Source organism: Oncorhynchus clarkii, unplaced genomic scaffold (genome assembly GCF_045791955.1).
Source record: "Oncorhynchus clarkii lewisi isolate Uvic-CL-2024 unplaced genomic scaffold, UVic_Ocla_1.0 unplaced_contig_6721_pilon_pilon, whole genome shotgun sequence".
NCBI classification, from domain to species: Eukaryota; Metazoa; Chordata; class Actinopteri; order Salmoniformes; family Salmonidae; genus Oncorhynchus; species Oncorhynchus clarkii.
Genome location: NW_027260976.1, coordinates 449,095 through 467,388, shown reverse-complemented (window position 1 = coordinate 467,388; position 18,294 = coordinate 449,095). Strand labels below are relative to the sequence as shown.

At 50.3% G+C, this 18,294-nt stretch overlaps 1 protein-coding gene across 1 annotated transcript; it reads left to right on the top strand.

The window, feature by feature from the left end:
• Window positions 1–1,900: 1,900 nt before the first annotated feature.
• LOC139402748 (ensconsin-like) lies at window positions 1,901–16,512 on the top strand. The gene is made up of 5 exons (XM_071146666.1): window positions 1,901–1,915; window positions 2,861–2,927; window positions 7,511–7,637; window positions 7,973–8,139; window positions 15,672–16,512. The coding sequence occupies exons 1-5, from the start codon at window positions 1,901–1,903 to the stop codon at window positions 15,680–15,682; spliced, it is 387 nt and encodes a 128-aa protein (XP_071002767.1). The 3' UTR covers window positions 15,683–16,512.
• Window positions 16,513–18,294: the final 1,782 nt, after the last annotated feature.

Genomic DNA, 18,294 nt, shown 5'->3' with positions numbered 1-18,294 from the left:
ACCTCTCTCTCCCTCTCTCTCCCCCACCCTCTACCTCTCTCTCTCTCTCTCTCTCCCCCACCCTCTACCTCTCTCTCTCTCGCTCTCCCCCACCCTCTACCTCTCTCTCTCTCTCTCTCTCTCCCCCACCCTCTACCTCTCTCTCTCTCTGTCCCTCACCCTCTACCTCTCTCTCCCTCTCTCTCCCCCACCCTCTACCTCTCTCTCTCTCTCTCTCTCCCCCACCCTCTACCTCTCTCTCTCTCTCTCCCCCACCCTCTACCTCTCTCTCTCTCTCTCTCCCCCACCCTCTACCTCTCTCTCTCTCTCTCTCCCCCACCCTCTACCTCTCTCTCTCTCTCTCTCTCCCCCACCCTCTACCTCTCTCTCCCTCTCTCTCCCCCACCCTCTACCTCTCTCCCTCTCTCCCCCCACCCTCTACCTCTCTCTCTCTCCCCCCCACCCTCTACCTCTCTCTCTCTCTCCCCACCCTCTACCTCTCTCTCTCTCCCCCCCACCCTCTACCTCTCTCTCTCTCTCCCCCACCCTATACCTCTCTCTCTCTCTCCCCCCACCCTCTACCTCTCTCTCTCTCTCTCCCCCACCCTCTACCTCTCTCTCTCTCTCTCCCCCACCCTCTACCTCTCTCTCTCTCTCTCCCCCACCCTCTACCTCTCTCTCTCTCCCCCACCCTCTACCTCTCTCTCTCTCCCTCTCTGTCCCCCACCTTCTACCTCTCTGTCCCCCACCCTCTACCTCTCTCTCTCTCTCTCCCCCCCACCCTCTACCTCTCTCTCTCCCCCACCCTCTACCTCTCTCTCTTTCTCTCTCTCTCCCCCACCCTTTACCTCTCTCTCTTTCTCTCTCTCTCCCCCACCCTCTACCTCTCTCTCTCTCCCCCACCCTCTACCCCTCTCTCCCTCTCTCCCCCACCCTCTACCTCTCTCTCCCCCACCCTCTACCTCTCTCTCCCCACCCTCTACCTCTCTCTCTCCCCCACCCTCTACCTCTCTCTCTCCCCCACCCTCTACCTCTCTCTCTCTCCCCCACCCTCTACCTCTCTCTCTCTCCCCCACCCTCTACCTCTCTCTCTCTCCCCCACCCTCTACCTCTCTCTCCCCCACCCTCTACCTCTCTCTCCCCCACCCTCTACCTCTCTCTCTCTCCCCCACCCTCTACCTCTATCTCTCTCTCTCCCCCACCCTCTACCTCTCTCTCTTTCTCTCTCTCTCCCCCACCCTCTACCTCTCTCTCTTTCTCTCTCTCTCCCCCACCCTCTACCTCTCTCTCTCCCCCACCCTCTACCCCTCTCTCCCTCTCTCCCCCACCCTCTACCTCTCTCTCCCCCACCCTCTACCTCTCTCTCCCCACCCTCTACCTCTCTCTCTCCCCCACCCTCTACCTCTCTCTCTCTCCCCCACCCTCTACCTCTCTCTCTCTCCCCCACCCTCTACCTCTCTCTCCCCCTACCTCTCTCTCTCTCCCCCACCCTGTACCTCTCTCTCTCTCTCTCTCTCTCTCCCTCACCCTCTACCTCTCTCTCTCTCTCTCCCCCTCCCTCTCTCTCTCTCTCCCTCACCCTCTACCTCTCTCTCTCTCTCCCTCTACCTCTCTCTCTCTCTCCCCCACCCTCTACCTCTCTCTCTCTCTCCCCCACCCTCTACCTCTCTCTCTCCCCCACCCTCTACCTCTCTCTCTCTCTCCCCACCCTCTACCTCTCTCTCTCTCTCTCTCTCCCTCACCCTCTACCTCTCTCTCTCTCCCTCACCCTCTACCTTTCTCTCCCCCTCCCTCTCTCTCCCCCCTCTCTGTCTCTCTCTCTCTGTGTTGTCAGAGAGAGGAGGAGTGTCGTAAGAAGGAGGAGGCAGAGCGAGTGAGGACGGAGAGAGAGAAACACTTTGAGAAAGAGGAGGCTGAACGAATGCAGAGGAAGAAGGTAACACACTCCTATCCTCAGGGTTCTCTTATCTTACAATACACTCCTATCCTCAGGGTTCTCTCTTATCTTACAATACACTCCTATCCTCAGGGTTCTCTCTTATCTTACAATACACTCCTATCCTCAGGGTTCTCTTATATTACAATACACTCCTATCCTCAGGGTTCTCTATTATCTCTTATCTTACAATACACTCCTATCCTCAGGGTTCTCTTATATTACAATACACTCCTATCCTCAGGGTTCTCTATTATCTCTTATATTACAATACACTCCTATCCTCAGGGTTCTCTATTATCTCTTATCTTACAATACACTCCTATCCTCAGGGTTCTCTTATATTACAATACACTCCTATCCTCAGGGTTCTCTATTATCTCTTATCTTACAATACACTCCTATCCTCAGGGTTCTCTTATATTACAATACACTCCTATCCTCAGGGTTCTCTATTATCTCTTATCTTACAATACACTCCTATCCTCAGGGTTCTCTATTATCTCTTATCTTACAATACACTCCTATCCTCAGGTTTCTCTCTTATCTCTTATCTTACAAAACACTCCTATCCTCAGGGTTCTCTATTATCTCTTATCTTACAATACACTCCTATCCTCAGGGTTCTCTATTATCTCTTATCTTACAATACACTCCTATCCTCAGGGTTCTCTTATCTCTTATCTTACAATACACTCCTATCCTCGGGGTTCTCTCTGATCTCTTATATTACAATACACTCTTATCCTCAGGGTTCTCTTATCTCTTATATTACAATACACTCTTATCCTCAGGGTTCTCTTATCTCTTATATTACAATACACTCTTATCCTCAGGGTTCTCTCTTATCTCTTATATTACAATACACTCCTTCCATGTGATCTGAATAGAAGTTAGGTTGTGTCCTGTGTCCTGTGTGTAATGTTCTCTCCTATCATCTCCTAGCGTCTGGAGGATATCATGAGGAGGACCCGTCGCTCTGACCTCGTGGAGAAGGTCAGCTCACACGTGGGTTAGGAAATAGAACAGGATACACTACTACTAAATGACTGGATAGGGCCTCTGCTTTACTTTACAATGAATCATATGACTGATAGGGCCTCTGCTTTACAATAAATCATATGACTGATAGGGCCTCTGCTTTACAATGAATCATATGACTGATAGGGCCTCTGCTTTACAATGAATCATATGACTGATAGGGCCTCTGTTTTACAATGAATCATATGACTGATAGGGCCTCTGCTTTACAATGAATCATATGACTGATAGGGCCTCTGCTTTACAATGAATCATATGACTGATAGGGCCTCTGCTTTACAATGAATCAAATGACCTCTCTCTCTCGCTCTCTCTGTCTGTCTGTCTGTCTGTCTGTCTGTCTCCAGAAAACACCTTGCAAGAATGGAGCTGACCCAGGTAACAGTGGTCTGTCTCCCTCTACCTCTCTTTCCTCCCAGTGGTCAGTCTCCCTCTACCTCTCTGTTCCTCCCAGTGGTCAGTCTCCCTCTACCTCTCTGTTCCTCCCAGTGGTCAGTCTACCTCTCTGTTCCTCCCAGTGGTCAGTCTCCCTCTACCTCTCTGTTCCTCCCAGTGGTCAGTCTCCCTCTACCTCTGTTCCTCCCAGTGGTCAGTCTCCCTCTACCTCTCTGTTCCTCCCAGTGGTCAGTCTCCCTCTACCTCTCCATCCTCCCAGTGGTCAGTCTCCCTATACCTCTCCGTCCTCCCAGTGGTCAGTCTCTCTCTACCTCTCCGTCCTCCCAGTGGTCAGTCTCTCTCTACCTCTCCGTCCTCCCAGTGGTCAGTCTCACTCTACCTCTCTTTCCTCCCAGTGGTCAGTCTCCCTATACCTCTCTGTCCTCCCAGTGGTCAGTCTCCCTCTACCTCTCTGTCCTCCCAGTGGTCAGTCTCCCGCTACCTCTCTTTCCTCCCAGTGGTCAGTCTCTCTCTACCTCTCTGTCCTCCCAGTGGTCAGTCTCCCTCTACCTCTCCGTCCTCCCAGTGGTCAGTCTCCCTCTACCTCTCCGTCCTCCCAGTGGTCAGTCTCCCTCTACCTCTCTGTTCCTCCCAGTGGTCAGTCTCCCTCTACCTCTCTGTTCCTCCCAGTGGTCAGTCTCCCTCTACCTCTCTGTTCCTCCCAGTGGTCAGTCTCCCTCTACCTCTCTGTCCTCCCAGTGGTCAGTCTCCCTCTACCTCTCTGTCCTCCCAGTCGTCCTGTGTCCAGGATTTCCAGTTGAAGTCGGAAGTTTACATACACTTATGTTGGAGTCATTAAAACTCGTTTTTCAACCACTCCACAAATGTCTTGTTAACAAACTATAGTTTTGGCAAGTTGGTTAGGACATCTACTTTGTGCTTGACAAAGTCATTTTTCCAACAATTGTTTCCAGACAGATTATTTAACTTATAATTCACTGTATCACAATTCCAGTGGGTCAGAAGTTTAGATACACTAAGTTGACTGTGCCTTTAAACAGCTTGGAAAATTCCAGAAAATGATGTCATGGCTTTAGAATCTTCTGATAGGCTAATTGACATCATTTGAGTCAATTGGAGGTGGACCTGTGGATGTATTTCAAGGCCTACCTTCAAACTCAGTGCCTCTTTGCTTGACATCATTGGAAACTCAAAAGAAATCAGCCAAGACCTCAGGAAAATATTGTAGACATCCACAAGTCTGGTTCATCCTTGGGAGCAATTTCCAAACACCTGAAGGTACCACGTTCATCTGTACAAACAATAGTACGCAAGTATAAACACCATGGGACCACGCAGCCATCATACCGCTCAGGAAGGAGACACGTTCTGTCTCCTAGAGATGAACGTACTTTGGTGCAAAAAGTGCAAATCAAACCCAGAACAACAGCAAAGGACCTTGTGAAGATGGAGGAAACGGGTACAAAAGTATCTATCGCCACAGTAAAACGAGTCCTATATCGACATAACCTGAAAGGCCGCTCAGCAAATAAGAAGCCACTGCTCCAAAACCGCCATAAAAAAGCCAGACTACAGTTTGCAACTGCACATGGGGACAAATATCGTACTTTTTGGACAAATGTCCTCTGGTCTGATGAAACAAAAATAGAACTGTTTGGCCATAATGACCATCGTTCTGTTTGGAGGAAAAAGGGGGAGGCTTGCAAGCCGAAGAACACCATCCCAACCGTGAAGCACGGGGGTGGCAGCATCATGTTGTGGGGGTGGCAGCATCATGTTGTGGGGGTGGCAGCATCATGTTTTGGGGGTGGTAGCATCATGTTGTGGGGGTGGTAGCATCATGTTGTGGGGGTGGTAGCATCATGTTGTGGGGGTGGTAGCATCATGGTAGCATCATAACTTATTGTGGGAAGCTTGTGGAAGGCTACCCAAAACGTTTGACCCAAGTTAAACAATTTAAAGGCAATGCTACCAAATACTAATTGAGTGTATGTAAACTTCTGACCCACTGGGAATGTGATGAAATAAATAAAATCTGAAATAAATCATTCTCTCTACTATCATTCTGACATTTCACATTCTTAAAATAAAGTGGTGATCCTAACTGACCTAAGACCTAATTTTTACTAGGATTAAATGTCAGGAATTGTGAAAAACTGAGTTTAAATGTATTTGGCTAAGATGCATGTAAACCTCCGACTTCTACTGTATGTATATATCACACACACAGAGTATGTGGTCACCCCTTCAACTTAGTGAATTCTATTTCAGCCACACCCGTTGCTGAGAGGTGTATAAAATCGAGCACACCGACATGCAATCTCCATAGACAAACATTGTCAGTAGAATTGTCTTACTGAAGAGCTCAGTGACTTTCAACGTGGCACCGTCATAGGATGCCACTTTTCCAACAAGTCAGTTTGTTAAATTTCTGCCCTGCTAGAGTTCCCCCAGATCTGCCGAGTGCTGAAACACGTAGCGGGTAAACATCATCTGTCCTCGGTTACAACCCTCACTACCGAGTTAGAAACTGCCTCTGGAAGCAACGTCAGCACAATAACACAATAATTGTTCATCAGGAGCTTCATGAAATGGGTTTCCATGGCTGAGCAGCTGCACACAAGCCTAAGATCACCAAAATGCCAAGCGTTGGCTGGTGTGGTGTAAAGTTCACCGCCATTGGACTCTGGAGCAGTGGAAACGTGTTCTCTGGAGTGATGAATCACACTTCACCATCTGGCAGTCTGACGGAAGAATCTGGGTTTGGCAGATGCCAGGAGAAAGCTACCTGCCCTAATGCATAGTGCTAACTGTAAAATTTGGTGGAGGATGAATCATGGTCTGGGGCTGTTTTTCATGGTTCGGGCCCCTTACTTCCAGTGAAGAGAAATCTTAACGCTACAGTATACAATGACATTCTAGACGATTCTGTGCTTCCAACTTTGTGGCAACAGTTTGGGGGAAGGCCCTTTCCTGTTTCAGCATGACAATGCCCCATTGCACAAAGCAAGGTCCCTACATAAATGATTCGTCGAGATCAGTGTGGAAGAACTTGACTGGCCTGCACAAAGCCCTGACCTCAACCCCATCGAACACCTTTGGGATTAATTGGAAACGCCAACTGTGAGCCTGAAGGTCTAATCGCCAAACATCAGTGTTCGACCTCACTAATGCTCTTGTGGCTGAATGGAAGCAAGTCCCTGCAGCAATGTTCCAACATCTAGTGGAAAGCCTTCCCAGAAGAGTGGAGGCTGTTATAGCAGCAATGTTCCAACATCTAGTGGAAAGCCTTCCCAGAAGAGTGGAGGCTGTTATAGCAGCAATGTTCCAACATCTAGTGGAAAGCCTTCCCAGAAGAGTGGAGGCTGTTATAGCAGCAATGTTCCAACATCTAGTGGAAAGCCTTCCCAGAAGAGTGGAGGCTGTTATAGCAGCAATGTTCCTACATCTAGTGGAAAGCCTTCCCAGAAGAGTGGCTGTTATAGCAGCAATGTTCCTACATCTAGTGGAAAGCCTTCCCAGAAGAGTGGCTGTTATAGCAGCAATGTTCCTACATCTAGTGGAAAGCCTTCCCAGAAGAGTGGAGGCTGTTATAGCAGCAATGTTCCTACATCTAGTGGAAAGCCTTCCCAGAAGAGTGGAGGCTGTTATAGCAGCAATGTTCCTACATCTAGTGGAAAGCCTTCCCAGAAGAGTGGAGGCTGTTATAGCAGCAATGTTCCTACATCTAGTGGAAAGCCTTCCCAGAAGAGTGGCTGTTATAGCAGCAAAGGGGGGGGGGGAACCAACTCCATATTAATGACCATGATTTTGGAATGAGATGTTGGATACAAAGTATATATATATTTATTCTCATATTCACTGCTTTTTATTTATGATTATCCCAGTGTGTTATTGAGGTGTGTGTGTTGGTGATTGGTTGTCTTTCAAGGTGTGTGTGTTGGTGATTGGTTGTCCTTCAAGGTGTGTGTGTTTGTGATTGGTTGTCGTTCAAGGTGTGTGTGTTGGTGATTGGTTGTCGTTCAAGGTGTGTGTGTTTGTGATTGGTTGTCGTTCAAGGTGTGTGTGTTGGTGATTGGTTGTCGTTCAAGGTGTGTGTGTTGGTGATTGGTTGTCGTTCAACATGTGTGTCGGTGATTGGTTCTGTGTTTTCTCCAGCGTCTGTTCCCTCAGTGAGTGTGTCAGGGTCAGGGACCGAGCACAGTGACAGCAACGGTCATGGAGCCCCCAACCTTGACCCCAGCTCTGACCCCAGCACAGCACTGCTGCCCCCTGCTGATGAGAGGTAGGACTGCAGGGAGAGAAACAGACACAATGAAACTGTACATTAAAGCAACAATTACATTTTCTGAATGCTGTTGAGAAAGGACATTGCTCTCTGCCCCCTCCCTCTCTCTTCCCGCCCTCTCTCTGCCCCCTCCCTCTCTCTGCTCCCTCCCTCTCTCTTCCCCCTCCCTCTCTCTTCCCCCTCCCTCTCTCTGCTCCCTCCCTCTCTCTTCCCCCTCCCTCTCTCTTCCCCCTCCCTCTCTCTACCCCCTCCCTCCCTCCCTCTCTCTCCTCCCTCCCTCTCTCTGCCCCCTCCCTCTCTCTCACCCTCCCCCCGTCTCTCTGAGAGAACAGGTTGTTTGAAGAGGTGATAGTTCTCCCTGCAGACTCCAGACTTCCTCCTCCTGGTGAAGAAGAGGAGGAAGAAGAGCAGCTTGTCCCCATCATTGCGTTCCAGGAGAACGGTATCGTCATGCCTCTGATTGGAGGAGTGGTTGACACCCCGATACAACACACAGCAGGTCATTCGTCATGATCTCCCTCTGCCTTCCAGACTTCAGTGTGTTTATATCAGATTTACATTGAACCATTTACGCTTCCTTCATTTAATTAGTATTTAACTTCTATTTAAAACTGGTATTTTATCTTTATTTAACCAGGCAAGTCAGTTGAGAACTAATTATTATTTTCAATGACAGCCTAGGAACAGTGGGTTAACTGGTCTAGGAACAGTGGGTTAACTGGTCTAGGAACAGTGGGTTAACTGGTCTAGGAACAGTGGGTTAACTGGTCTAGGAACAGTGGGTTAACTGGCCTAGGAACAGTGGGTTAACTGGCCTAGGAACAGTGGGTTAACTGGTCTAGGAACAGTGGGTTAACTGGTCTAGGAACAGTGGGTTAACTGGCCTAGGAACAGTGGGTTAAACTGCCTGTTCAGGGGCAGAACGACAGATTAGTACCTTGTCAGCTCAGGGATTCAACATGTCCAACGCTCTAAACCACTAGGCTACCTGCTTCCTCTAACCACTAGGCTACCTGCCTCCTCTAACCACTAGGCTACCTGCCTCCTCTAACCACTAGGCTACCTGTCTCCTCTAACCACTAGGCTACCTGTCTCCTCTAACCACTAGGCTACCTGCCTCCTCTAACCACTAGGCTACCTGCCTCCTCTAACCACTAGGCTACCTGCTTCCTCTAACCACTAGGCTACCTGCTTCCTCTAACCACTAGGCTACCTGTCTCCTCTAACCACTAGGCTACCTGCCTCCTCTAACCACTAGGCTACCTGCCTCCTCTAACCACTAGGCTACCTGTCTCCTCTAACCACTAGGCTACCTGCCTCTTCTAACCACTAGGCTACCTGTCTCCTCTAACCACTAGGCTACCTGTCTCCTCTAACCACTAGGCTACCTGCCTCCTCTAACCACTAGGATACCTGCCTCCTCTAACCACTAGGATACCTGCCTCCTCTAACCACTAGGCTACCTGCCTCCTCTAACCACTAGGCTACCTGCCTCCTCTAACCACTAGGCTACCTGCCTCCTCTAACCACTAGGCTACCTGCCTCCTCTAACCACTAGGCTACCTGCCTCCTCTAACCACTAGGCTACCTGCCTCCTCTAACCACTAGGCTACCTGCCACCTCTAACCACTAGGATACCTGCCGCCTCTAACCACTAGGCTACCTGTCTCCTCTAACCACTAGGCTACCTGCCTCCTCTAACCACTAGGCTACCTGCCTCCTCTAACCACTAGGCTACCGGTCTCCTCTAACCACTAGGCTACCTGCCTCCTCTAACCACTAGGCTACCTGCCTCCTCTAACCACTAGGCTACCTGCCACCTCTAACCACTAGGCTACCTGCCTCCTCTAACCACTAGGCTACATGCCTCCTCTAACCACTAGACTACCCGCCTCCTCTAACCACTAGACTACCTGCCTCCTCTAACCACTAGACTACCTGCCTCCTCTAACCACTAGACTACCTGTCTCCTCTAACCACTAGGCTACCTGCCTCCTCTAACCACTAGACTACCTGCCTCCTCTAACCACTAGGATACCTGCCTCCTCTAACCACTAGACTACCTGCATCCTCTAACCACTAGGCTACCTGTCTCGTCTAACCACTAGGCTACCTGCCTCCTCTAACCACTAGGCTACCTGTCTCCTCTAACCACTAGGATACCTGCCTCCTCTAACCACTAGACTACCTGCCTCCTCTAACCACTAGACTACCTGCCTCCTCTAACCACTAGACTACCTGCCTCCTCTAACCACTAGGCTACCTGCCTCCTCTAACCACTAGGCTACCTGCCTCCTCTAACCACTAGGCTACCCGCCTCCTCTAACCACTAGGCTACCCGCCTCCTCTAACCACTAGGCTACCCGCCTCCTCTAACCACTAGGCTACCCGCCTCCTCTAACCACTAGGCTACCCGCCTCCTCTAACCACTAGGCTACCCGCCTCCTCTAACCACTAGGCTACCCGCCTCCTCTAACCACTAGGCTACCCGCCTCCTCTAACCACTAGGCTACCCGCCTCCTCTAACCACTAGGCTACCCGCCTCCTCTAACCACTAGGCTACCCGCCTCCTCTAACCACTAGACTACCTGTCTCCTCTAACCACTAGGCTACCTGCCTCTAACCACTAGGCTACCTGCCTCCTCTAACCACTAGGATACCTGCCTCCTCTAACCACTAGGCTACCTGCCTCCTCTAACCACTAGGATACCTGCCGCCTCTAACCACTAGGCTACCTGTCTCCTCTAACCACTAGGCTACCTGCCTCCTCTAACCACTAGGATACCTGCCTCCTCTAACCACTAGACTACCTGCCTCCTCTAACCACTAGGATACCTGCCTCCTCTAACCACTAGGCTACCTGCCTCCTCTAACCACTAGACTACCCGCCTCCTCTAACCACTAGGCTACCCGCCTCCTCTAACCACTAGACTACCTGCCTCCTCTAACCACTAGGCTACCTGCCTCCTCTAACCACTAGGCTACCTGCCTCCTCTAACCACTAGGATACCTGCCTCCTCTAACCACTAGGCTACCTGCCTCCTCTAACCACTAGGCTACCTGCCTCCTCTAACCACTAGGCTACCTGCCTCCTCTAACCACTAGGCTACCTGCCTCCTCTAACCACTAGGATACCTGCCTCCTCTAACCACTAGGCTACCTGCCTCCTCTAACCACTAGGCTACCTGCCTCCTCTAACCACTAGGCTACCTGCCTCCTCTAACCACTAGGCTACCTGCCTCCTCTAACCACTAGACTACCTTTCTCCTCTAACCACTAGGCTACCTGCCTCCTCTAACCACTAGGATACCTGCCTCCTCTAACCACTAGGCTACCTGCCTCCTCTAACCACTAGGCTACCTGCCTCCTCTAACCACTAGGCTACCTGCCTCCTCTAACCACTAGGCTACCTTTCTCCTCTAACCACTAGGCTACCTGCCTCCTCTAACCACTAGACTACCTGCCTCCTCTAACCACTAGGATACCTGCCTCCTCTAACCACTAGGCTACCTGCCTCCTCTAACCACTAGACTACCCGCCTCCTCTAACCACTAGGCTACCCGCCTCCTCTAACCACTAGACTACCTGCCTCGTCTAACCACTAGGCTACCTGCCTCCTCTAACCACTAGGCTACCTGCCTCCTCTAACCACTAGGATACCTGCCTCCTCTAACCACTAGGCTACCTGCCTCCTCTAACCACTAGGATACCTGCCTCCTCTAACCACTAGGCTACCTGCCTCCTCTAACCACTAGGATACCTGCCTCCTCTAACCACTAGGATACCTGCCTCCTCTAACCACTAGGCTACCTGCCTCCTCTAACCACTAGGCTACCTGCCTCCTCTAACCACTAGGCTACCTGCCTCCTCTAACCACTAGGCTACCTGCCTCCTCTAACCACTAGGCTACCTGCCTCCTCTAACCACTAGACTACCTTTCTCCTCTAACCACTAGGCTACCTGCCTCCTCTAACCACTAGGATACCTGCCTCCTCTAACCACTAGGCTACCTGCCTCCTCTAACCACTAGGCTACCTGCCTCCTCTAACCACTAGGCTACCTGCCTCCTCTAACCACTAGGCTACCTTTCTCCTCTAACCACTAGGCTACCTGCCTCCTCTAACCACTAGACTACCTGCCTCCTCTAACCACTAGGATACCCGCCTCCTCTAACCACTAGGCTACCCGCCTCCTCTAACCACTAGACTACCCGCCTCCTCTAACCACTAGGCTACCCGCCTCCTCTAACCACTAGACTACCCGCCTCCTCTAACCACTAGGCTACCCGCCTCCTCTAACCACTAGGCTACCTGCCTCCTCTAACCACTAGGATACCTGCCTCCTCTAACCACTAGGATACCTGCCTCCTCTAACCACTAGGCTACCTGCCTCCTCTAACCACTAGGATACCTGCCTCCTCTAACCACTAGGATACCTGCCTCCTCTAACCACTAGGATACCTGCCTCCTCTAACCACTAGGCTACCTGCCTCCTCTAACCACTAGGCTACCTGCCTCCTCTAACCACTAGACTACCTTTCTCCTCTAACCACTAGGCTACCTGCCTCCTCTAACCACTAGGATACCTGCCTCCTCTAACCACTAGGATACCTGCCTCCTCTAACCACTAGGCTACCTGCCTCCTCTAACCACTAGGCTACCTGCCTCCTCTAACCACTAGGCTACCTGCCTCCTCTAACCACTAGGCTACCTGCCTCCTCTAACCACTAGGCTACCTGCCTCCTCTAACCACTAGGCTACCTGCCTCCTCTAACCACTAGGATACCTGTTTCCTCTAACCACTAGGATACCTGCTGCCCGTTATGGAGGTATCAGCCTCCTCTAACCACTAGACTACCTGCCTCCTCTAACCACTAGGATACCTGCTGCCCGTTATGGAGGTATCAGCCTCCTCTAACCACTAAGATACCTGCTGCCCATTATGGAGGTATCAGCCTCCTCTAACCACTAGGATACCTGCTGCCCGTTATGGAGTTATCAGCCTCCTCTAACCACTAGACTACCTGTCTCCTCTAACCACTAGGATACCTGCTGCCCGTTATGGAGGTATCAGCCTCCTCTAACCACTAGACTACCTGCCTCCTCTAACCACTAGACTACCTGCCTCCTCTAACCACTAGGCTACCTGCCTCCTCTAACCACTAGGCTACCTGCCTCCTCTAACCAGTAGGCTACCTGCCTCCTCTAACCACTAGGCTACCAGCCTCCTCTAACCACTAGGCTACCCGCCTCCTCTAACCACTAGGCTACCCGCCTCCTCTAACCACTAGGCTACCCGCCTCCTCTAACCACTAGGCTACCCGCCTCCTCTAACCACTAGGCTACCCGCCTCCTCTAACCACTAGGCTACCCGCCTCCTCTAACCACTAGACTACCTGCCTCCTCTAACCACTAGACTACCTGTCTCCTCTAACCACTAGGCTACCTGCCTCTAACCACTAGGCTACCTGCCTCCTCTAACCACTAGGATACCTGCCTCCTCTAACCACTAGGCTACCTGCCTCCTCTAACCACTAGGATACCTGCCGCCTCTAACCACTAGGCTACCTGTCTCCTCTAACCACTAGGCTACCTGCCTCCTCTAACCACTAGGATACCTGCCTCCTCTAACCACTAGGATACCTGCCTCCTCTAACCACTAGGCTACCCGCCTCCTCTAACCACTAGACTACCCGCCTCCTCTAACCACTAGGCTACCCGCCTCCTCTAACCACTAGACTACCTGCCTCCTCTAACCACTAGGCTACCTGCCTCCTCTAACCACTAGGCTACCTGCCTCCTCTAACCACTAGGATACCTGCCTCCTCTAACCACTAGGCTACCTGCCTCCTCTAACCACTAGGATACCTGCCTCCTCTAACCACTAGGCTACCTGCCTCCTCTAACCACTAGGATACCTGCCTCCTCTAACCACTAGGCTACCTGCCTCCTCTAACCACTAGGATACCTGCCTCCTCTAACCACTAGGATACCTGCCTCCTCTAACCACTAGGCTACCTGCCTCCTCTAACCACTAGGCTACCTGCCTCCTCTAACCACTAGGCTACCTGCCTCCTCTAACCACTAGGCTACCTGCCTCCTCTAACCACTAGACTACCTTTCTCCTCTAACCACTAGGCTACCTGCCTCCTCTAACCACTAGGATACCTGCCTCCTCTAACCACTAGGCTACCTGCCTCCTCTAACCACTAGGCTACCTGCCTCCTCTAACCACTAGGCTACCTGCCTCCTCTAACCACTAGGCTACCTTTCTCCTCTAACCACTAGGCTACCTGCCTCCTCTAACCACTAGTCTACCTGCCTCCTCTAACCACTAGGATACCTGCCTCCTCTAACCACTAGGCTACCCGCCTCCTCTAACCACTAGACTACCCGCCTCCTCTAACCACTAGGCTACCCGCCTCCTCTAACCACTAGACTACCTGCCTCCTCTAACCACTAGGCTACCTGCCTCCTCTAACCACTAGGCTACCTGCCTCCTCTAACCACTAGGATACCTGCCTCCTCTAACCACTAGGCTACCTGCCTCCTCTAACCACTAGGATACCTGCCTCCTCTAACCACTAGGATACCTGCCTCCTCTAACCACTAGGCTACCTGCCTCCTCTAACCACTAGGCTACCTGCCTCCTCTAACCACTAGGCTACCTGCCTCCTCTAACCACTAGACTACCTTTCTCCTCTAACCACTAGGCTACCTGCCTCCTCTAACCACTAGGATACCTGCCTCCTCTAACCACTAGGCTACCTGCCTCCTCTAACCACTAGGCTACCTGCCTCCTCTAACCACTAGGCTACCTGCCTCCTCTAACCACTAGGCTACCTGCGTCCTCTAACCGCTAGGCTACCTGCCTCCTCTAACCACTAGGCTACCTGCCTCCTCTAACCACTAGGATACCTGTCTCCTCTAACCACTAGGATACCTGCTGCCCGTTATGGAGGTATCAGCCTCCTCTAACCACTAGACTACCTGTCTCCTCTAACCACTAGGATACCTGCTGCCCGTTATGGAGGTATCAGCCTCCTCTAACCACTAGACTACCTGTCTCCTCTAACCACTAGGATACCTGCTGCCCGTTATGGAGGTATCAGCCTCCTCTAACCACTAGGATACCTGTCTCCTCTAACCACTAGGATACCTGCTGCCCGTTATGGAGGTATCAGCCTCCTCTAACCACTAGGATACCTGTCTCCTCTAACCACTAGGATACCTGCTGCCCGTTATGGAGGTATCAGCCTCTTCTAACCACTAGACTACCTGCCTCCTCTAACCACTAGGATACCTGCTGCCCGTTATGGAGGTATCAGCCTCCTCTAACCACTAGACTACCTGTCTCCTCTAACCACTAGGATACCTGCCTCCTCTAACCACTAGGCTACCTGCCTCCTCTAACCACTAGGATACCTGCCTCCTCTAACCACTAGGATACCTGCCTCCTCTAACCACTAGGCTACCTGCCTCCTCTAACCACTAGGCTACCTGCCTCCTCTAACCACTAGGCTACCTGCCTCCTCTAACCACTAGGATACCTGCCTCCTCTAACCACTAGACTACCTTCTCCTCTAACCACTAGGATACCTGTTTCCTCTAACCACTAGGATACCTGCTGCCCGTTATGGAGGTATCAGCCTCCTCTAACCACTAAGATACCTGCTGCCCATTATGGAGGTATCAGCCTCCTCTAACCACTAGACTACCTGTCTCCTCTAACCACTAGGATACCTGCTGCCCGTTATGGAGGTATCAGCCTCCTCTAACCACTAGACTACCTGTCTCCTCTAACCACTAGGATACCTGCTGCCCGTTATGGAGGTATCAGCCTCCTCTAACCACTAGACTACCTGTCTCCTCTAACCACTAGGATACCTGCTGCCCGTTATGGAGGTATCAGCCTCCTCTAACCACTAGACTACCTGTCTCCTCTAACCACTAGGATACCTGCTGCCCGTTATGGAGGTATCAGCCTCCATAATGTTCCATACTGACTGTCTTTTTATTCTTTGTCCTCCAGATGTTGTCTGATGACTGGAAAAGACATGTTGGAGGGGGGAGATGGTGGAGGGGGACATGGGGGAGGGGGGAGATGGTCCAGATGATGAACATGTTGAAGGAGAGGAGGTCTGGGGTGGTGTAGAGCCATGGACAGGTATCCTGTTGTCGTGGTTTCTCCCCGTGTTACCATGGTAACAGTGTGCTACTCCTCCAGGACCTCCTTCTCCTCTAAAGAACTGTGAAAGCATATTCTGGCCTGGAGAGAATCTGTTCACAAAGCTACCCCTTCCTTATGGATAACATCTCTCCCACTCTCTCTCTCTCTCTGACCATCCAGCAGTCAAGTCCTGTGCTTTCTGTGCCCCAGTGGCATTTTAGTATTTTTTACCCTTCTCCCCGTCTTTCCTAAATGATTGTGTCCCGAGACCACAGGGCCAGTGGTGGGTCATACCATTATCTGACTGTCATGGGGAGGGGGACGGTGTGGCTAATAAGACTTCTTCTGAAATCAGCTGTAAAGTTTCCTAATCTAATACTTGAACAATTCCTTGTTGCTGTACACTTAATGGTTTGAATCCAAAATGGCTCCCTCACTTTTCATCATTCAGTCATGGTTTCTTCCTGACATTATCAGGATTAATTTAGAAGTGTTCGGAAAACATATTCTATTCTTACTTTCAATAAAAATTGATTCCCAAATGGCACAAGACATTATTCACTATTCAGTTCCTGTTGGACGTTAACCCAAAACGCGACCCGAAGGTTAGAGGCAACAACAAGACTAGCTACCATGCTCTCTCCCTTGTTATTGTTAAATGGTGAGAGCAGGCCAACGTAACCAAAACACAAGAAACAAAAAACCCTTCAGCAGGAAATGGTTCACAATCTTTCTCACTATATAGGGAATAGGGTGTCATAGAGCCCTGGTCTAAAGTAGTGCCCTGATTAGGGTGTCATAGAGCCCTGATCTAAAGTAGTGCCCTGCATAGGGAATAGGGTATCATAGAGCCCTGGTCTAAAGTAGTGCCCTGCATAGGGAATAGGGTGTCATAGAGCCCTGGTCTAAATTAGTGCCCTGCATAGGGAATAGGGTGTCATAGAGCCCTGGTCTAAAGTAGTGCCCTGCATAGGGAATAGGGTGTCATAGAGCCCTGGTCTAAAGTAGTGCCCTGCATAGGGAATAGGGTGTCATAGAGCCCTGGTCTAAAGTAGTGCCCTGCATAGGGAATAGGGTGTCATAGAGCCCTGGTCTAAAGTAGTGCCCTGCATAGGGAATAGGGTGTCATAGAGCCCTGGTCTAAAGTAGTGCCCTGCATAGGGAATAGGGTGTCATAGAGCCCTGGTCTAAAGTAGTGCCCTTTGGGCCTTAGCCATAGTTGGATGATGGGTGGGGAGGTTAAGTTAAACAAAACACTACTGTTTCCTTTCAGTAAAAGAAGAATAGTGTGTAGACTGCTGAGGTATTTCCATGTCTAGTGCTACAATTATAATAATTAGATAAATCTAAAGATGAAATGTTCTTCTGTAGAGGCTTGAACACATCTCCTCTCCGTTTTTTGTTTCTACGACGATTGATTGACCTCCAAACCCAAAGATCCCACCCGTGTCACATCGTGTGAATGATTCGATTGGCTCCTCTTAAAGCTGCACATGGTTGTTGGCATTCCCTTCAGCCAATCAGCAGAGGCTTGGAGTACCCCCCCCCCTCCTATACCATAGGCGCCTTCCACTCCCTTTGGAGGGCTTCGTTTTGTACCAAAGCATTAAGGAAGGGGATGGATGGATGAGTTTGTTGTTTTGGCCAAATCAGCCACCAGATGTATTGGGATAATGTCGTTGACCCTTGACATTTCTATGCATTCTAAAAATAACTTGATCCAATAATTTATGATTGTTTAATGACCTTATCCATGGAGGTGCTGAGGATGCTGCAACACGCCCTAATTAATAACATTGTTTTATATATATATATATATATATATATAAAGCTTGTCAAAGCAAGTGGTGGTTACTACATGATTCCATACGTGGTATTTCATAGTTTTGATGTTTTGATGTACAAAATAGTAAAATAAAAATAAAAAATATACAAATATTTAGTTTCGCTCTGTGTGAGCGAATCAAAATAGCCTGTAGCCTCGGAGAGAAAATGTCAGCACTCCTACCCCTTAAACATCTTCCTGCATCTCACTCCTACCCCGTAAACATCTCACTCCTACCCCCTAAACATCTTCCTGCAGGCCATGATCGTATTTATGATGAAATAAGTTACTGCTGCTGCTACTTATGGCGTGTGTTCGCCTGATCAGAGAGCGAGGCGGCTCGGTGACTGTTGTCGGTCACCACAGTAAACCCGTTCTACTAGTTATAAACAGAACAGATATGCATTCCCAACGTGTCAGACACACAGCTGGTTTGAAGAGATCCGTTTGAGCAAGGCAAGGCACAGAATCGATGATCTTCATCACATAATGTTTCCATTACACCGTCATCTGTGATGCACGCTGATTTGTAGATCAGTGATTCTGCGCAGTCTGACTGCAATGTAGTCCATCTCAAGCACTCCGTGAACAGTCTGCCGTGGTAAACAGTCTACCGTGGTGAACAGTCTACCACGGTGAACAGTCTACCGTGGTGAACAG

Excerpts from the sequence above, each read along its gene's own strand:
- LOC139402748 (XM_071146666.1), top strand. Across the intron at positions 2,928-7,510 it reads GAAGGTCAGCTCACACGTGG|CGTCTGTTCCCTCAGTGAGT; the intron begins GTTAGGAAATAG and ends TGTTTTCTCCAG. Across the intron at positions 7,638-7,972 it reads CTGCCCCCTGCTGATGAGAG|GTTGTTTGAAGAGGTGATAG; the intron begins GTAGGACTGCAG and ends CTGAGAGAACAG.